Below are 20,121 nucleotides of genomic sequence, written 5' to 3'. Positions count from 1 at the left end.
TTTTATTTTAAATTTTATCTAATAGTGGATGGTATAATAATTACAAACACTAACAGAATCAGCACATTCCCGTTGTAGCTGTAGTCATGTAGTAACTATAATCATTCTTGTAAGAATAATTTCAATAAACGGTTAATGTTCAGTTCCCTTTTCATTTATTCTCGATTCAAAAGGCACAGCTGAGTCACACAGGTTGATCAGCATGTAACGAACAATAGCCATTTTATCCAAAATAGTTTCTCCTGCCTTAGTCGATTTGTTTCCATTTCACATGCGTGCAGCTGTTGTAAAGCTCAGTGGTGTTTGTGTAGAACTCTCTTGAACTGTAGGTTCATTTCTACACTCTGGTTCCACGGTGACATTTCGCACAGGACGGTGTTCCTTTGATAACAGAAACAAAAGCTCCAGCATTATTATACCCTTTCAAAACTCTACAGCTTAATATACCCTAAATTATTCATTTCCTCTGCTACTAGGACTTTTCTTTCTGAATCTGTGTGCATATATTGGTGTTATGCTGCTTCACACACATATATATTATATTGCCAAAAGTATTTGCTCACCTGCCTTGACTCACATATGAGCTTAAGTGACATCCCATTCCTAATCCATAGGGTTCAATATGACGTCGGTCCACCCTTTGCAGCTAGAACAGCTTCAACTCTTCTGGGAAGGCTGTCCACAAGGTTTATGAGTGTGTTTATGGGAATTTTTGACCATTCTTCCAGAAGCGCATTTGTGAGGTCACACACTGATGTTGGACGAGAAGGCCTGGCTCTCAGTCTCCGCTCTAATTCATCCTAAAGGTGTTCTATCGGGTTGAGGTCAGGACTCTGTGCAGGCCAGTCAAGTTCATCCACACCAGACTCTGTCATCCATGTCTTTATGGACCTTGCTTTGTGCACTGGTGCACAGTCATGTTGGAAGAGGAAGGGGCCAGCTCCAAACTGTAAAAACAGTCTGCATGCTGAGGTGCTTGATTTTATACACCTGTGGCCATGGAAGTGATTGGAACACCTGATTCCGATAATTTGGATGGGTGAGCAAATACTTTTGGCTATATTATATTATATTTTTTATATATATATATATATATATATATATATATATATATATATATAGGGGCGGCACAGTGGTGCAGTGGTTAGCGCTGTCGCCTCACAGCAAGAAGGTCCGGGTTCGAGCCCCGGGGCCGGCGAGGGCCTTTCTGTGTGGAGTTTGCATGTTCTCCCCGTGTCCGCGTGGGTTTCCTCCGGGTGCTCCGGTTTCCCCCACAGTCCAAAGACATGCAGGTTAGGTTAACTGGTGACTCTAAAATTGACCGTAGGTGTGAATGTGAGTGTGAATGGTTGTCTGTGTCTATGTGTCAGCCCTGTGATGACCTGGCGACTTGTCCAGGGTGTACCCCGCCTTTCGCCCGTAGTCAGCTGGGAGAGGCTCCAGCTTGCCTGTGACCCTGTAGAACAGGATAAAGCGGCTAGAGATAATGAGATGAGATAATCAATCAACTACATTCTGTCCTCTCCAAAATAAAGTAAAGCTCTGGGCAAGTGGAATTGTTTTTCAGGCAAGTAAGGCTGGGAGATTGTTTTTCGAGGACTGACTATATAGTGGGGACGCCATTTTGTAGTGCTGTCCGAAACCTTAGCGAGGATTATGTGGGAAATACGCTCAGTATAATATGCATCACAAAAATACATGCATGTATTTATTATTTTGAAAACCCACCAGCCGCCTGATCTGACACGTTTTAATTGTGTGACAGTAATCATGTAAATACCAGTGCGATGGACTCATCCTTATCCTGTCGTCTTTCCAACTCTCCTCAGTTGGTTCGAAGTCATATAGATTAATCTCCATGTCATGTACGCGAGGGAGGCGGATGTATGTGCAGAAGTACATAGTTTAATAAAGTGCAGAATGAAAATATTATATTATATATATATATAAAAACACACACACACACACTCCAAAATGGCAGCTAGATCAAAAACGAGAATACAGGAGAAAGGGTCGGTCGAGGTGCAAACAGTACATCAAAGGCTAAGCGAGGACAAGAATGAGAAACAGGAAATCAAGACAATGGGTAGAAAGGTTCAGTAATGCGTACGGTAATACTTCGTGATGCAAATGCATCAGCACAGTCCTTAAATAGGCGCAAACACAGTTCCCTTAATTGAGCTCAGGTGCGCCTTGTTCACGGCGCATGTGCCGGAGTCCACTTGGCGCGCCTTCAGGTGCACGCGCCACAGAGCACAGAACTGACACGATCACTGATGAAGCTGGCGAATCTCGAAAATAATCTAAATTGGAATGATATGGCGATCTGGCTGCTGTGTAAAGTTTTCAAAATGACGGCGCTGACACTTCACGTTTGAAGTCTCGCACAAGTCTCGTGAAGATCGTGCAGATAAGCGACGCCTGCCGTGGACCAAACGAGCTACATTCAACATGGCTAAAAACCGAAAAGGCTGAGAAGTGTAATGTAATATGCCAATACGAGTCACGATATGAGGTTAATAAAACTGAAAACGTAATTGAACAACACGTTAAGAAATGAAGCAAGTTTAAAAATGACTTCAGTTCCCCTTTAATCGTGCTCATATGAAAATTTTTACTGTGCAGCGGTTTGTCTGCTTGCTCAGAACTGTCTGGCTCCACAACAAAAAAAAAGTCTTAGTTTATGATCAATTCATTCGAAAAAAAAAAAATAGGAGTAGCAAAGCAAGAAAATGCCTCATCACCCTAATATACTAGACAAAAGGAGGGTTTAAGATGGGTTTTAGGGCTGTGCGATGTCCCCTTAATTGGCATCGACGATGTTTACAGTGCAAACATCGTGATGGACGATGATATGGGGGGGGGGGGGGGATTTTAATACCACGTTATTAAATATATTATTATTATTATTATTATTATTATTAAAAGTATTAGATACTCATCCGAGGCTTTGGCACGTAAAGGAAAAAAAAAAAAAAAGCGCTAGGTGATGTGGAATATTTGGTCTTGACAACGGATATGTGGTCCAGCTGCAACATGATGCCCTATATGTCAGCTACCGTACATTATGTGGACCGAGAGTGGGCAATGCAGTCCAAATGCCTGCAGACGAGTTTCATGCCAGAGACACATTCAGCGGACCATTTAGAAGACGCATTGCGCGAGACACTTGCCGAATGGAAAATAGAGGAGAAAAAGATCGCCTGCATAACAACGGGGCGAATATTGTCACAGCCATCAGGCAATTAAAATGGCCGTGGTTAAGTTGTTTTGGGCACAATTTGAACCTGGCCATAACCAACTCTCTTGCGCAACAGAGGGCCAGTACAGACCGAGCGTTTGGAGTTTGCCGAGCAGTCAACACTGCGTTTGCGCACAGCTGGCTTCGGAGAAATGAGCTGCGCAAAGCGCAGGTGGAAATGAACCTCCCCGAGCACTCACTGATCACGGCAAGATATTAATCTGCTCCAACAATGAAAGACTAGTATTCAAACTATGAGAAGAAACTACACTTAAGCTATTACTCATTGTTTATTTACACCATATCAATTGAAGATGCGTTTCGGCCTTTAGTGCGCACTTGAACGCGCTAATTTTTCCAAATTTATTAGTGTTTGAATTATTGCGCCAGCTTTTAAAATCATGATTTAATATAATTATTTATTTTTTTTTACTGTCTACATTTATCAGAATCACCTTCATTCTTCCATTTGGTTTGACATTATGGCTTAGAGTGGACCATTTTGTGTCTGAAAGTAGGCCTATTTACCAGATTAAAGTTATTTGACTTCTGCCGAAGTCTGCGCTTCACTGCCGTTTGATAAGGTTCAATATTTCCCGACTGAAGTCGTTAATAGTGGCTATTTGTTTGAACAACATGACAAATTTTACATTAAAAGTATAGTGTAGAATAAAAAATGAAGTCGAAATTTATTATTAGTAGCATACTGTATTTGTGTAATTCCATGTTATGTTCACTAGCACGTCCCTGCACCATAGCCTACGTGAACAAGCGGTAATAGGATATTACTTTATAATTTTTTTTATATATATATATATATATATATATATATATATATATATATATATGTATGTGTATGTGTGTGTTATATAATATTTATATATTAAACAAAACTAACTAAACAAAAAACTAACTTTTTAGGTTAAATAGGCCCAGATGATACCGTATATGCATGTTTATGACAGGAGGGGGCGTGGTATCACGATGGTGGCTCTCCATCGTGATGGATGACCACCATCGTCGATGGACGATGGCATCGTCTATCGGCACAGCCCTAATGGGTTTCAAAGTGTAAACACAAAACTCCCAAGGATTTTTTACACACGCACACACTCAAAAGTTTGGATACCCCTACTCTACTCATTCATAGGTTTTTCTTCTATTTTTACTATTTTCTACAATGTAGAACAATACCGAAGGCATCAAAACTACGAAATAATTCCATATATTATGTACTTTAAAAATAAATAAATAAAAAAAGGGGGAGGGGGAAGGTGTTCGTGTTTTAGATTCTTCAAGTATCCAGTGTTTACCTTGATGATGCTTTGCACACTGTTGGCATTATCTTAAAGGCTGAGCCAGCCAGCCCTGAGTGCGTGACGTCACAGCCATAACCGGTTTTAAGACCGAGGCCTTTGACAGCTATCAACCAAAGTCATATAAATAATTGATGGTGAAAGTAAGAAATACCGTTACCGACTTTCTCAACTAAGACTGATCTAACTTCATTGATTGTGGGTTGACTCTCATTAAAACAGGATAGGTGTTATAACTTATGCAACATAAATGCATGCATGTACATGTAGTTTTACTGCTAAAACGTAAAAGGCTAATTAAATAATCCGATGAACTGAGACGATCACATTCTGAAGCAAATTAAACAATCTTATACCGCTAACTTAAACACACAATACAAGTTACATGCAGGGTTTTTTCTAGAAAAATTTAGTATGAGGGCGCTCACCATGGCGAGGGAGCGAAGCGGGGGGGGGAATGGTGCCGGTTGTCTCCCCCCCCGCCGTGCAAAGCCTTTGAAAAATGCTCCAATGGGACATTCTGAGGCTATCTGAGAGGGAAATTGTAACAAATGGTCTGTCAACATTGAAAAAGAACGAAGTAATCTTCTTCTGCCCCGGACAGTCTTTGGCTTTCTTCCGTTTCGTGCCGCGGGATGACATCTTTAAATGCCCAAGTGTCAACAAAAACAACTCGCGAACTACTTCTGTCAAAAGCTCCCGTGCCGGTGGGTGAAAGGTCATTCAGTCTCGAGAAATCTCGCTCTACAAGTCAGCTGACCTTGTATGTAACCCATGTCAAATCTCGCGAGAGCAGCCACGACAAGTAAACAACTAAACAACATGGCGCCTCAGTCTGGAAAAACGCCAATTCAGATTGTTTTTGCACCGTCTGGCGGTGTGTCTACTATGATTGGAATATTTTTGGAGCAATTATAACGTATTTGATGATCAGACACATTGTCACGTAGTGTTGCTGGGATGTTTTCACGGAGTCAGTAAGGGGGCGCACGCCGAGAGTAAGAGGGCGCAGCGCCCCTGTTCCCCCGTTTAGACAAAAGCCTGACATGTATTAATCTAAATGCAGGTAAACAACGAGTAGTGTTGTTTTGTCTCCAAATGAGAGTCGCATCTTACCCGTCTGCGTTCTCGCTTCTTGAAGGCCGATCTTGCGGCCGATTGTTTTCAAAACGATCTGACTTTCGGTTGTTCGTTCAGTTCTCCGTTCATTCACTTCTTCCACGCAAGATATTGCTGCTGAGGCAAGTGGGGGATAAAAATGGATATGGTGCAAGTCAGTCATGGTATATCCTGGATATACCATGAACCGACGTTACAATTTCAAGCTATACTGCTGACTTGAGTCACAGAATTTCTCTGTGTGTAGATGTACGCAAAATGATCATGCCTAGCGAGGCAGATGAGTCGAAGATCACGCCGATGTAAACAACAAACATGGCTGCTTCCAGTGAGTTTATGCCGAGATTCAATCTTAACACTTTTAGTTTGAAATTTTTTGATGGACTGATATAAAATCTGCCATACCACTGAGAGGCACCGGGAATTACAGATTTGCTTCGGTGACTGGCATAGTATTATTTTCTTTGGGGCTGCACTCGTCAGAAGAAGAAGAAAAAAAAAAAAAAAAATACCAGTCACCTCAGAGAATCCATAATTTCAACCGGAGCCTCTCCGTGCATGGTATATTAGATGAATAAAAACACAGTAAATAGCCCTATTCTACAGCTATAGTAATCCATATTATGTCAAGAACCGAACAACTAAGTAAACAGAAATGACATCCATCATTATCATTACTTTAAGACATGAAGTGTCTTTTAATTAATAAAAATAAAGACAAACCATTGAATTAGAAGAAGTGTGTCCAAACATTTGACTGGTACAGTACTTTAATTCATCTCCGAGAGGAAACTCTTGGTTTTCCTTTCTATATATTTTTACTTGAAGGGTTCATGATTACACAAGACCTCTGTAGCTGCTAAGGGTTAAGGGTTGTTTTACAATCAGGGTACGCAAGCTAAAAATCACATTTAACACTTATGGCCCTTTTCCACTACCCTTTTTCAGCTCACTTCAGCCCGACACGGCTCGCGTTTCGACTACCAAAGAACGGCACGACTCAGCTCGCTTCAGCCCTGCTTAGCCCCTAAAACTCGCACGGTTTTGGAGTGGGGCTGAAGCGAGCCAAACCGAGCCGAGTGAGGCTGGGGGCGTGAGGAGACACTCCCCAGTGCACTGATTGGTGAGGAGGAGTGTCCTCACATGCCCACACACACCCCGCGAGCACGCTGGGATCTGTAAACAGCGTAAACCCGGAAGAAGAATTACGAATTACGAGAATTTCTGAAGCCTTATGCGCCTCGCCTCATCTATACGCTCTTGCCAGTATCTGTTGGCGTTGTCGGTGACAACAAGCCACAGCACCAAGACCAGCAACACTAACGACTCCATGTCCTCCATGTTTATTGTTTACTATTCGGGTCGTGAGACTACCGCTTAAAAGATCACTGATGTCACTGTTTGCGCTGCTTAACGACATCACGTGACGTCCACCCACTTTCGCTAACTCCACCCAATGTGTCCCACCCACTTCCAGCCAGCACGGTTCAGCGCGGTTGTAGTCGAAATGCAACTCCAACAGCCCCACTCAGCTCGACTCAGCCCAACTCAGCACGGCACGGCACGGCTCAGCCCAACTCAGCCGCGTTTGTAGTGGAAAAGCGGCATTATTATCTTCAATATCAAAAGGCTTGACTAAATAAACTTGGTTGTTTATTGTAGCCCTGTGATAGCTCTATTTACCATGCAAAAAAAAAAATTTGGTGATAACGTTATTTTTGGTGAACGTATGGCAATGTGTGTCATATTTAGCAAAATTACTCGTGTCATTTAGAAAAAGTGCTTTTTTGACCACAGGTAGCTCCAAAAGGGATGCACTTAAATCATTCTTTATACCATAAAACACATACAGCAGACCCCCGCCTATTCGCGGTTCAGTATTCGCGAATTCACATATTCGCGGGATTTTATATAGAACATATCTCCTATACATTCGCGGAGATCTCAGCGATTCGCGGTCATTTGCATTCTTGGAGCCGAATGCTCGCTCGCTATTGGCTGAAGTTTGAATGGCGGGCTGCTGCTCATTGGCTGATACGAATGAGCGCATTGTACAGTACAGTCTCGTGGTTCCTGTAGTTCAGACTTCTTCACGTGTTGTGCGTTCTTGGTATTTTTGAATAATTTTTACGCCCTACAATGGCTCCTAAACGCTCTGCATCTTCTAAGGCTCCTGCCAAGGAACCTAAGCGCCAGAAGAAGGTAATGACGCTGCTGTTTGGGATCATAGCCTAGGGTATAGGGAGTGTTTTAGACATCAAAATAAGCATTTGTGAGCAGTTTTATGGGGGGGTTTACAAGTATTCGCGATTTTGGCTTATTCGCGGCCATGTTCGGTCCCTAACCCCCGCGAATACTGAGGGCTTACTGTATTTGGTTCCATATCATTGGAAACATAGTTAAGCTTTAATGTTGAATGCCAGTAAGTTTTCAGACTATTTTGATCAAATTAGTATGCAATTGCGTAAAAAAAAAGTCCTCTCCGAGACAGCTAACTTTTCAATATAAAATAACATATCTAAAATGATTATTTTCATCCTAAAATGTGGTCAAGATATTGGGACATAAATATTAGAGACAACTAACACAAAGCTTACAGCCTTATATTTAAAAGCACTATGGAAGTAGTGGATTCTGAATTGTCAAAAAAAAAAAAATGTCCTCTCCGAGAATCACTTCATTTGTTTCTCCCAGCCCTGCTTAAAGCTACACTTAATCTTCTTTATCTTATAGCAGATTACACAAAACTACCATACACATGTCAAAAAAAATTACCTGAAATCTGTTCTTTAACTTGTCCTTCCCTTAAAAACTGGCACCAGTTTGAATCAATTTGAATTTTGGACCCCTGTGACAAACTTTGTACCCTGATTGTGAAACAACCCTTAAGGGCTTTCCTCAAAAGGGAGGAAAGTGACAGTCTGGGAAACTGAACCAAGTTTTACAGGCACTAGTTCGACATACAAGTGTCATACTTTATATGGCACGCTTTGACTAACCCAAATGACTCGGATTAGTAATTGCTATGCAAGACCAAAACCCGTGCTCTTTAGTCAAACAGTGGTGAAGTTCAAAGAGGTGCACCTCACTTCACAACAATAACAAGAACTGATCGACTTGAGCAGTCGATCAATATCTGTACAAGATAACAGAACAAGAAGCCATTCATTCTATGTGTCTAAGGATCAAAACTGTCCCATAGGTCTAAATACACAAAGCAGAAATCACTTGAGCGGTGTTCGAGACACGTCGGGAGACGATTAATAAAAATCACATGACTTGTCTGAAACTTTCCCAATGGTCTTGTGAACTTGGAAACATTTCCTCTTTACACATTCCGGCCAGAAAATCCTCTCAACATCTCAAGGATTAGGCCATTATTAAAAAATGTTCTGTTTCCGGTCCACCGGCCGGGTGAGTGCCGTTTGTGCGGTTGAAATTTTTTTTTTTTAACGCCGGCTTTTCGGGTTCGTAAATCTAAAATCGAACTTGACATTTACGCATTCCCAGGGCTTTCCACTAAGGCTCATACTAGCCAGCCATGACAAATAAGTAGCCAGCCGGGAGGAGTAAACACAAAATAAACTCCTGTGCACGCAGTTCCCAGGATTAAATGCATTTTACACAGACCATTTATTTATTCACTTTACTCAAATACAAAGTAAAATGGCAGTAAATCTTCTTTCTTTTCTTACGTATTGCATCATGAGGCGTTCCTGGCTTGTAAATCTCTTATTTTCGGTGCATGACACATTCACGCAGCTGAGCATGCTATGAATCAACAAAGACAACGGTCTGCAGTGGGGCTACACAATTAAACACTCAGCGAACATTTCTCCATTTGTCTATGAAAATACACTCCAACCACTCAGTTTGGGTTCATTTACAACCAGCGGTGTCTTTTGATGCCAGCACGTAATTGAACGAGAGAAGACTGGTTTACCGGAGACAAAATAAGCGTCATCTCTGCTTCTGTTCCCTCCGATGTCGCCTCCGACACACTACTGCCTCCACCGAGTGCGCGCGCACACACCGCATGTCGGGGCCGCGGATGAGTTACTCTCCCTTGATCAATGAAGTCGGCGGGGAATTTGTAGTTATTACCGGTACAAACAGCGCAAATCACAACTTAAATGAGTGCGGTTCAGTTTGACATTATTGTTAGTCCGTTAGATAAACCATTTAATTTTATTAAAATCAAAAATTAATATTTAGAGCCTGTAGGCTACAAAAATAATAGTCATTAAAGTAGCCGGCTGGACTTAATTGTGTGGCCAGCAGCCGGCGCTTGTGGAAAGCCCTGCATTCCGCACAGAATATAGAACTGAATCAGCTCTGCGCATGCGCCGTGCGGCACAAAAAAATGGCAGCCACCATGAAGGAAGGAGATCCGGAGTTTTCAAACATTTGCTTAAGTGTGAAATCGCAAAATGGTATTCTAGCGAACAACAAAATAGTAAAGATTCAGAAAAACAAATCATTCAGTGATCATTTTAATAGTGTAATTTCATCCGAACTAGGCCTAACGCTCGATTTAGAACTACAGAAAGTCCGTGTGTCGGACATTTTAAGTACCTTTGTAAAAGTTTTGCAAATGTTGCAGTCAGCATTTAAAATGCTAACTTAGTTTTTGTACAAGTTTCAGTTGATTAAACAGTCATATTTTATTAAACGTGTCTGCTTCTGTAATAAAAAAGTACTGAAAGAAAAAGCAAACAGCACTGCGATTTCTTATCCATCCATCCATATATAAAATAAAAAAATCCCTCCCTCCCTACTGAAAATTTTTTTGCTCACCCGGTGGACAGGAAACTGATTTTTTTTTTTTTTTAAGGATGGCCTTATGCTGATTAAGCTGAACAGCAGTTCGACATCAATCAATTGGTGCCAGGTAAGCTATGACATGCCTGTGAGTGATGGCTTTAAGCAGGTTCCAGAAGACGGGCTGAGGAAGCGAGCCTCCTTTGCGGTTGCGTGCTCCTGCGCCATCTGTGCGGATGTGTTTACTCCGGAGGCCGTGAATGAAGACGGCTTCCAGAGCACAGCACAGCTCGTTGGCCTCGGAGTCCTCGCTGGTCACCGGTGCATCTGTGGTCACGTAGCGCTTCTGCAGCGTCTTCAGCGTCTGCGCCATCTTCTCCTTGATCCACTGCAGAAGGAACGGGACAGGATTATTGGATGAATACAGACACGAAACCTCGCCAGTTCACTACTGTTTAGGCCCATCTGCTGTTTCTATCAGGGAGGAGATAAAACCCAAGAAAGTGAGACAGCAAGAAAGGAAAGTAAACATATGGTGGTAACAGTATGGGATATGAGCACCCCAACAATTTGCATAGGAGTGCAAAGCAAGGAATCAAAAGATTAAAAATATTATCATTAATAATAATAATTTCAAGTGCAGATATCCTGACTTATCATACAAAAAAAATTAGATCATTTTCCAGTTGTCTAATTTTTAAAATGTAACCATCTAGATCAGGAAATATTTAAACATGAAATGCATTAGAGGGCGGCACGGTGGTGTAGTGGTTAGTGCCGTCGCCTCACAGCAAGAAGGTCCGGGTTCGAGCTCCGTGGCCGGCGAGGGCTTTTCTGTGTGGAGTTTGCATGTTCTCCCCGTGTCCGCGTGGGTTTCCTCCGGGTGCTCCGGTTTCCCCCACAGTCCAAAGACATGCAGGTTAGGTTAACTGGTGACTCTAATGGCCCTTTTCCACTACCCTTTTTCAGCTCACTTCAGCCCGACACGGCTCGCGTTTCGACTACCAAAAACCAGCACAACTCAGCTCGTTTCAGCCCTGCTTAGCCCCTAAAACGCGCACCGTTTTGGAGTGGGGCTAAAGCGAGCCAAACCGTGCCGAGTGAGGCTGGGGGCGTGAGCAGACACTCCCCTGTGCACTGATTGGTGAGGAGGCGTGTCCTCACATGCCCACACACGCCCCGCGAGCACGCTGGGATCTGTAAACACCGCAAACCCGGAAGAAGAATAATTATGAATTACGAGAATTTCTGAAGCCTTATGCGCCTCGCCTCATCTATACGCTCTTGCCAGTATCTGTTGGCGTTGTCGGTGACAACAAGCCACAGCACCAAGACCAGCAACACTAACGACTCCATGTCCTCCATGTTTATTGTTTACTATCCGGGTCGTGAGACTACCGCTGAAAAGCTCACTGAATCAGTGACATACAGAGCATCGTGGACGAGTTCGCGGAGTGCAAGGCTCGTCGTATGCCCTTCAAATAATGCGCACAGTAGGCTATTGATGTTTTATTATGAGCCATGTACAGTATGTCGCCGAATGTTTTTTTGTTTCTGAGTTACATGTTCGTTTGAAGGACTTAATGTACAAAATAACATAGTTGTACCCCGGAGTGTTGAAATTGGTAAACACAGTGCATTCAGTGAGGTTTGCACCGCCCTCCTTTTATTTCTGACTCTTCCTGTCAGCGTTGCAACCTCTGAGCGCTCATTCGTATGCCCTTCAAATAATGTGCGCAGTATAGGCTATTGATGTTTTATTATGAGCCATGTACAGTATCCTAATGTTTTTTGTTTCTGAGTTACATGTTCGTCTGAAGGACTTGATGTACTAAATAACATAGTTGCACCCGGTAGTGTTGAAATTGGTAAACACCGCAGTTGCGGACATTTTGTAGCCTAAAATGATGTTATGATAAGCTTTAATAAAGGGCCCGGTCATTTGCCCCGCCCCCGCTCTGACTTGTTCTGCCACTGTCACTGATGTCACTGTTTGCGCTGCTTAACGACATCACGTGACGTCCACCCACTTTCGCTAACTCCACCCAATGTGTCCACCCACTTCCAGCCAGCACGGTTCAGCGCGGTTGTAGTCGAAATGCAACTTCAATAGCCCCGCTCAGCCCGACTCAGCTCGACTCAGCTCGGCACGGCTCAGCAGCGTTTGTAGTGGAAAAGCGGCATAAATTGAGCGTAGGTGTGAATGGGAGTGTGAATGGTTGTCTGTGTCTATGTGTCAGCCCTGTGATGACCTGGCGACTTGTCCAGGGTGTACCCCGCCTTTCGCCCGTAGTCAGCTGGGATAGGCTCCAGCTTGCCTGCGACCCTGTAGAACAGGATAAAGCGGCTACAGATAATGAGATGAGATGAAATGCATTAGAATACCATGCTAGTGCAAAGACGGGGGAAAAAAGTTATATACACTACCGTTCAAAAGTTTGGGGTCACTTTGAAATGTCCTTATTTTTGAAAGAAAAGCACTGTTCTTTTCAATGAAGATCACTTTAAGCTAATCAGAAATGCACTCTATACATTGCTAATGTGGTAAATGACTATTCTAGCTGCAAATGTCTGGTTTTTGGTGCAATATCTCCATAGGTGTGTAGAGGCCCATTTCCAGCAACTCTCACTCCAGTGTTCTAATGGTACAATGTGTTCGCTCATTGCCTCAGAAGGCTAATGGATGATTAGAAAACCCTTGTACAATCATGTTAGCACAGCTGAAAACAGTTGAGCTCTTTAGAGAAGCTATAAAACGGACCTTCCTTTGAGCAGATTGAGTTTCTGGAGCATCACATTTGTGGGGTCGATTAAATGCTCAAAATAGCCAGAAAAATGTCTCGACTATATTTTCTATTCATTTTACAACTTATGGTGGGAAATAAAAGTGTGACTTTTCATGGAAAACACAAAATTGTCTGGGTGACCCCAAACTTTTGAACGGTAGTGTATATCTTATGGAAATTTAAAAAAAAAAAAATGAATCATACTTTCCACTTCAGGTCTGGAAATACATGCCTGAAACTCTCAGACTTTTCATACCTGTGTAATGAAGCTGAAAGACAGACACACAAAGAAGAAAAAGGAAGAAAAATGCTCCGGGCAAATGTGAGTTGACATTTTCCGTGCTCTGGCACCACACACGAACAAAGTGAAGAAAACTATGGGGAAATGAAAGAAACTGCCCTTAACATGCATTTTCGCACTCATGTCATTCATAATTGTTTTTCCACCCATAATGTTAAATGCTCGATTCACAACGAATGAACAAGGATACAAAGTTTCGTCCGAGTGGAGTATTTCAGCTGACTGAATCATCTCATTATCTCTAGCCGCTTTATCCTGTTCTTAACAGGGTCGCAGGCAAGCTGGAGCCTATCCCAGCTGACTACGGGCAGCTTTATTATTTTGTTGGCATTACTATCTGGACATGTGGTCAGAAGAACTGTTTCATTCATTCATCGCCAGGTAGCTCAAATTGCCCATCCTGCCTTTAACCTGTTTTGTTCAGCAAGAAGCAGGGTGGAAGTGATCAGTCAAGGCCATGCCACATGAACATGACCCACAGTGACAGGCTGGAATGTCACCTGATCTCAGCTGACTGACTACACATAGGAACATGACCCGAGAGCTGAGTGTGAGAACCACCAGGCAAGGTTACTCAACAAATGTGAGTTGACATTTTCCGTGCTCTGGCACCACACACGAACAAAGTGAAGAAAACTATGGGGAAATGAAAGAAACTGCCCTTAACATGCATTTTCGCACTCATGTCATTCATAATTGTTTTTCCACCCATAATGTTAAATGCTCGATTCACAACGAATGAACAAGAATACAAAGTTTCGTCTGAGTGGAGTATTTCAGCTGACTGAATCATCTCATTATCTCTAGCCACTTTATCCTGTTCTTAACAGGGTCGCAGGCAAGCTGGAGCCTATCCCAGCTGACTATGGGCGAAAGGCAGGGTACACCCTGGACAAGTCGCCAGGTCATCACAGGGCTGACACATACAGTACGTTTACATGCACGTCCAAATCGAGCTGCTGTTGGTAATCGAGCAAAGGGTCCCAGCAGGGGTGCCAGAGAAATCCAACCCTACATGCACAAGTGAAATCGGGCTATTGTGCAAGGTGCATTGTGCACCCGAGCCACACGTGGCGCTACACGCCCCATCGTGTTGGTACACTTCCGGTTGTCGTCATGAAGGGCTATAGTGTTGCCAGATACTGCTGACGTATTCCAGCCCAAAACATGTTCAAATCCGCTAAAATGCACTTAAAACCCCCCAATCTGGCAACACTGGCAGTTCCGTGTTCAAGCTGTTAGGCTTGCTCTAACAGACTATGGCTACAAACTGTCCGGCGCAGACCACTGTTTTGTAAGACAACTTATTTTGCACAATAATATTTTTCGAAAGTCCATTTTTTGCTTACAATTTAACTTATGTCTTAATAAACACACAAAAAGTTCAATTGTTTTGTTTTTATTGACATTCTTCAGATGTTGGACATATATTTGTGTGTATATACACACACACACACACACAAATACAATGACTTGTTTATGTACACAATTCACAGCTATGCAACAGCTGTACAGATGTATTTGGTGATACAGTAAGTGAGCTAAATTTTAACAGTGCAAACAATGCCACAAAAAGAAAAGATTCATGCCGTTGTCATGATTCGTTGTCATGCCGACCGAGGCTGTTGTGTTTCCCTTGTGGTCTCGTCACTCCCGGAAGGGGCGGTGCTGAAGCAAGTAGCTCGAATACGTAGCTCAATAGGGTTTACATGCACTAAGTAGCTCGGCAGAAATCGCATAAACTAGGTCGTGTAGCTCGATTCCGAGAAATCAAGTTCGGTTCAATTTCAGCCGAATTAAGGTGTATACATGGCATTTTGAACTTCGATTTCAGTCGAGCAACGGCAGAAATTCGATTCTCTCTATGTGCATGTAAACGCACTGATAGACACAGACAACCATTCACACTCACATTCACACCTACGGTCAATTTAGAGTCACCAGTTAACCTAACCTGCATGTCTTTGGACTGTGGGGGAAACCGGAGCACCCGGAGGAAACCCACGCGGACACGGGGAGAACATGCAAACTAGGGATAGCGAAAACTAAAAAAAATCTTGGCCGACCACCGAGCCTCATTAGCCGGTTAACCTAGGAGTTTAAAATTCTAGAATTGGAATTATTACAGGGATGCAAATGGCGCGCCTTTTGGCGGATGCCGCCCTCTCCACGGCTGAATCGCGCAGATCCGACCTTCCTTTCCCAAGGGGGGGGGGCGTTGGAGCGTCCGACCACAACTTCATCAAAGCAAATTCTGCATATAAGCAAATGCTGCCACAGTCCACGAAACACAGGAAGTACAAGCACGAGAAGAAAACAGCAAATCAGAAAGCCGCACACACCCGCGCCAAAGCCGCGCAAAATTTAATGTACAGTTTAATAAACTGATTGCTCAGCTTCCGCGCAAACGCGCGCAGCCCCCCAATCCACTGCCTTCCTCCCACGCCTCATGGACTGCAACGGCACCCGCCTATTTAGTAATTTTAATACAGTATCCACCTTGAAATTACAATCAGACACTCCAACGCCCCCCCCCCCCCCCAAAAAAAACGGATCTGCGCGATTCAAAAAAAAAAGTCGGCATCTGCGCCTTTAGTTTGTGTGGAGAGATCTGATCTGCAATAACATGCATTGTTGGCTACAGACCGAAACATACTTTCAGAATGCACTGGCCAAGGCAGGACTAAACTCGATGTGCCTTCTAATAATAATTTAAAAAAAACAGAATAGTAATTTGTAAGCTAAAAAGCCTGTGTCTGCACTTTTCTTTCACCGAGTGGCAGCTGGGCGGGACATGACTGAATGGGTGTTTCTGATTTGTCAGCTGTCGTCCTTACACCGTATGGCATGGCCCAAGCGTTTACAACATGGAATTCCAGGTTCTCCGCTCCAAAATCGGCAGCTTCAAAACAATTTTTTTTTTTTTTTAACCGACAACCAAAAAAAAATTAACCGGTTGACCAGCGCTCGAAACTAACGGTGTCCCGATGTCCCGGGGACCATAAAAAATGTCATCGGGACACAAAATTATCATATCTGAGACAATCCCGGGACAATGGAAAAAAATAGATCTAGAAAAAAAAAAGTTCTACATTAATATTATTTACAAAGCCGTAACACATACGTAGACATTCACCTAATTTGTCAATTTTAATACGTTAACAGCGAAAAATACATAGTAGCTACACTTTCGATGCACCTGCATCCGTAGGCTACAGAGCAGCGCATTCTGTTCTAGAATCTTCGGCCGGTGTCCGCGTTATATGGACTTGGAATGGAATTGCTACCGCACACGCTGCGCCGACTCTTGCCAGAACAAAAATGCTGAAGTGGTTGAAGCCGACCGACCGCGGGGAAGAAACTGAAAGCCCAGACATAACGTCTCCGGGACCTTCAGGATCCAAAGTGTCATCGCCTGGTCTGCAGGCAACGCTAGCAACTGAATGAACTTAATGAACACTGTTAGACACGTTATAAAATACAACAGGAATGATGTGGATGATATTGACGGAAGATACCGTTCAACAGAATAAGTGAGTTTTCTTGGTGTCTTTCTAGTTCAGAAAGTTTAGTCAGTCAGCAGCACAACTAGGCTCAGACCTGCCACTATGCTGATGTTGCTAACATTTGCACCCGGCAGCGAAAGTTCATAAAATGGATAACGGAAAGTTCATAAAAATGGATAACGGTAATGGATAACGGAAAGTTCATAAAAATGGATAACGGTAATGGTGAAAATTATAAGTTGGCCTTATAAGTGCCAACAGATATTCAAGGTATAAGTAGATGAAATTAACATAAAAGGGGTCTTATTTTCAACTAAAGTGTACTGCAGATGTAGGGAGTTGAAACATTTTCTGAATGAGCTAGTTGGCCCCTTTAAATAAACGGGTATCTATTCATACAGTGAGATTGCCAAAGTTTAATAAACTGAAAATGCAATAACTAATTTTGAAGTAGATGATGTATAGGACATGTGTCGCTTGTGACTTATTGTAAAAATGATATAAAGGGTTCAAAATCGCATAGTTACAAATATAATAGTAACTTCATATGATAATATTAACCACTGGTTATTTCAGAGAGGAAAAAAATGGGGACACTATTGCTTCCATTCGGGACAATACAACACAGAATTCGGGACCACTGGGGGACACAAAGAAAAAAAGTTAATTTCGAGCCCTGCGGTTGACGTTGATTCGGTCAACCACTGGTCAAACGGTCATCGGTTAACATCCCTAATGCAAACTCCACACAGAAAGGCCCTCGCCGGCCACGGGGCTCGAACCCGGACCTTCTTGCTGTGAGGCGACAACGCTAACCACTACACCACCGTGCCGCCCCTGACTGAATCAAATATTTGAAAAATACTGTCGCAGAACGAGAAGTCGTCGTCAAACACCACAAACAGTACTGACGGTGATGCCTCTGCCACCAACAAGTCTAGTCCTTCTGGTTACTAATGCGTGTGCCAGAAGCACCCTGAAAATATACTTCCAAAGTGAAGGAAGCTATTAAAGAAAAACAAATCAGACGTTTATCCATGCTGTGACCTCGTCCCTGATTGGATCAATTCCAAAATCTAATCAGTTCATCTTACTCACTTAAGTCCTTTGTCCCCTGCAGAGCAAAGGCCATCAAGGATTTCTCTCCAGCACACATAATCCCGGGCCCTTCTTCCTACATCTACCCACTTCAAATCCCTGTCATCTCAGCTCATTTTCTGTATCTCTCCTCCAGCTGTTTCAAGTTTTCCCTTGTCTCCTTTTCCTTCCTGGAAGGCAGTAGGACTTTCGGCCTCACAGCTTCTGTCTGGCTTTAACCCTGTCGCGTCATAAACCTTTGTAATGAAGATCCCACTTTACCCAGATGCTGTTGCTGTGAATTTCTCATCGATGATTATGTAACATTACCATTTTACAGTATAGGATCGTTGGCCTTAGACCACAAGTTGGCTTAGTGGTTCGTGTGGCCACCTCTTGACTGGGAGATCGCAAGTTCTACTTGCGGTCGGGTCATACCAAAGACCATTGTAAAAATGGTACCTAGTGCCATCTGGCAAGGCACGCTGCAATACAGATGCGAGTGGGGAGTCAAACTCTCGCGGTTACCAGTGGACCAGCCCCCCACTGTAACCCTAGCTATATAATAGGTAAGAGGCCGAGGGCTAATGAAATGGAGATTGGCGCCGCACCCATGTGCCTCAAGAGGTGGTTAGTACTGGGACAGGAGACTGCCTGGGAAGGCCAGATCCTGACACGGTAGGGACTTTGACTTGACGGCCTTAAGCCAACCGCTTGGAAGAGGAAAGGATAGACCAACATCATGCTGGGATTTATTTATTTTTTAAAATTGGGGTTCTGTACAAACCAGGAACGCCATGTGTGGGCACAATGGATGGTCTTCGGCAGCGATGGGAATAACGGCGTTAGAAATAAACGGTGTTACTAACGGCGTTATTACTTTTTACATCGTTATAACGCCGTTCCCGTTACTTACAATAAAATACTATGCGTTACTTTATTAAAGCTGTTTTCATCTGGCACGCTGCTCGTTCAGCCTTTCTTTACTCTGCTTTCGTGTGGGGCGGGGAGACGCGAGACAACGGCACAGTAAGCCAATCAGAGTAGATTTGGACAACATACGTAGGTAGGCCACGCCTACTGCACTACTGCGCGCTCTTTCAATCAGAAGACACAGCGATGGCGAGCGGTCAGCCCAGCACTGCGCTTTCAAATTGGAAATACAGCCATTACTTTTCATTACTTGAAATAAAAGGCAAGAGTGTTTACGTGCAATGCACATTATGTCGAGGAACAAAGCGTTTGTCCTCGTCAGTGGCCAGTAATTAGTAACAATTTTAATAACTACAAAAATATATTAAATCTGATAGATGTCTTCTCACATTGTCCCACAAAAATATTAATATAGTGTAGATAATGTTACTGATTGGTTCTGTTAAGTGTCCATTTCAGTCATTAAACACATTTAACATTCACTTTTATTATGATTACACTAATTTAATTTGGTTTTTTTTTGGGGGGGGGGGGGGGGTGTAACAAAATGTAACGGAATAATTACTTTCCCTGGTAATTAGTTACTTTAATGACAAAGTAACTCCGTTACTAACTCTGTTACTTTTTGGGAAAAGTAACTAGTAACTATAACTAATTACTTTTTGAAAGTAACGTGCCCAACACTGGTCTTCGGCATGTGAGAGGCTCGATGCTGAGGCCACTTGCTGTTATATAGGCCATATATTACTCGTTACATGATGTTGGATATGTAGAGACCAGTCTTGGACTCAAAGTTATTACGTAGGCTGACTACAAACGTGGTACTCCTGCAGTGATCTTTACCCCTTCAGATCATCTGCTGGTTGCAATCATAATTCCATACAAACCCTACACACCTTCAGCCACATCTTGTTCTCGAGATATCGTACTAATGAGGAGCATTGACTGGATGGACAACCTGAAAACACCATGCCTCACCCAGTCAGCGGTGGAAGAAGCTGCCTTTATTTGGTCGTGTGTGCACTCAAGTACAGTGAAATTCCTCCTCTGAAGTGCAGTGAACATACGCATGCACACACAT

The 20,121-nt window shown here is 43.0% G+C and overlaps 1 protein-coding gene across 1 annotated transcript in view; it reads right to left on the bottom strand.

The window, feature by feature from the left end:
- The window catches only part of plekhm1 (pleckstrin homology domain containing, family M (with RUN domain) member 1), a 62,338-nt gene that overhangs the window by 33,472 nt on the left and 8,745 nt on the right, over positions 1–20,121 (bottom strand). Inside the window, exon 3 of the mRNA XM_060939526.1 lies at positions 10,584–10,825. Within this exon, the coding sequence (XP_060795509.1) occupies positions 10,584–10,825 (242 nt within the window). The remainder of the gene's footprint in view (positions 1–10,583; positions 10,826–20,121) is intronic.

This window comes from Neoarius graeffei, chromosome 14 (assembly GCF_027579695.1).
Source record: "Neoarius graeffei isolate fNeoGra1 chromosome 14, fNeoGra1.pri, whole genome shotgun sequence".
Taxonomy (NCBI): Eukaryota; Metazoa; Chordata; class Actinopteri; order Siluriformes; family Ariidae; genus Neoarius; species Neoarius graeffei.
This window is presented reverse-complemented; position numbering and strand designations above follow the sequence as displayed.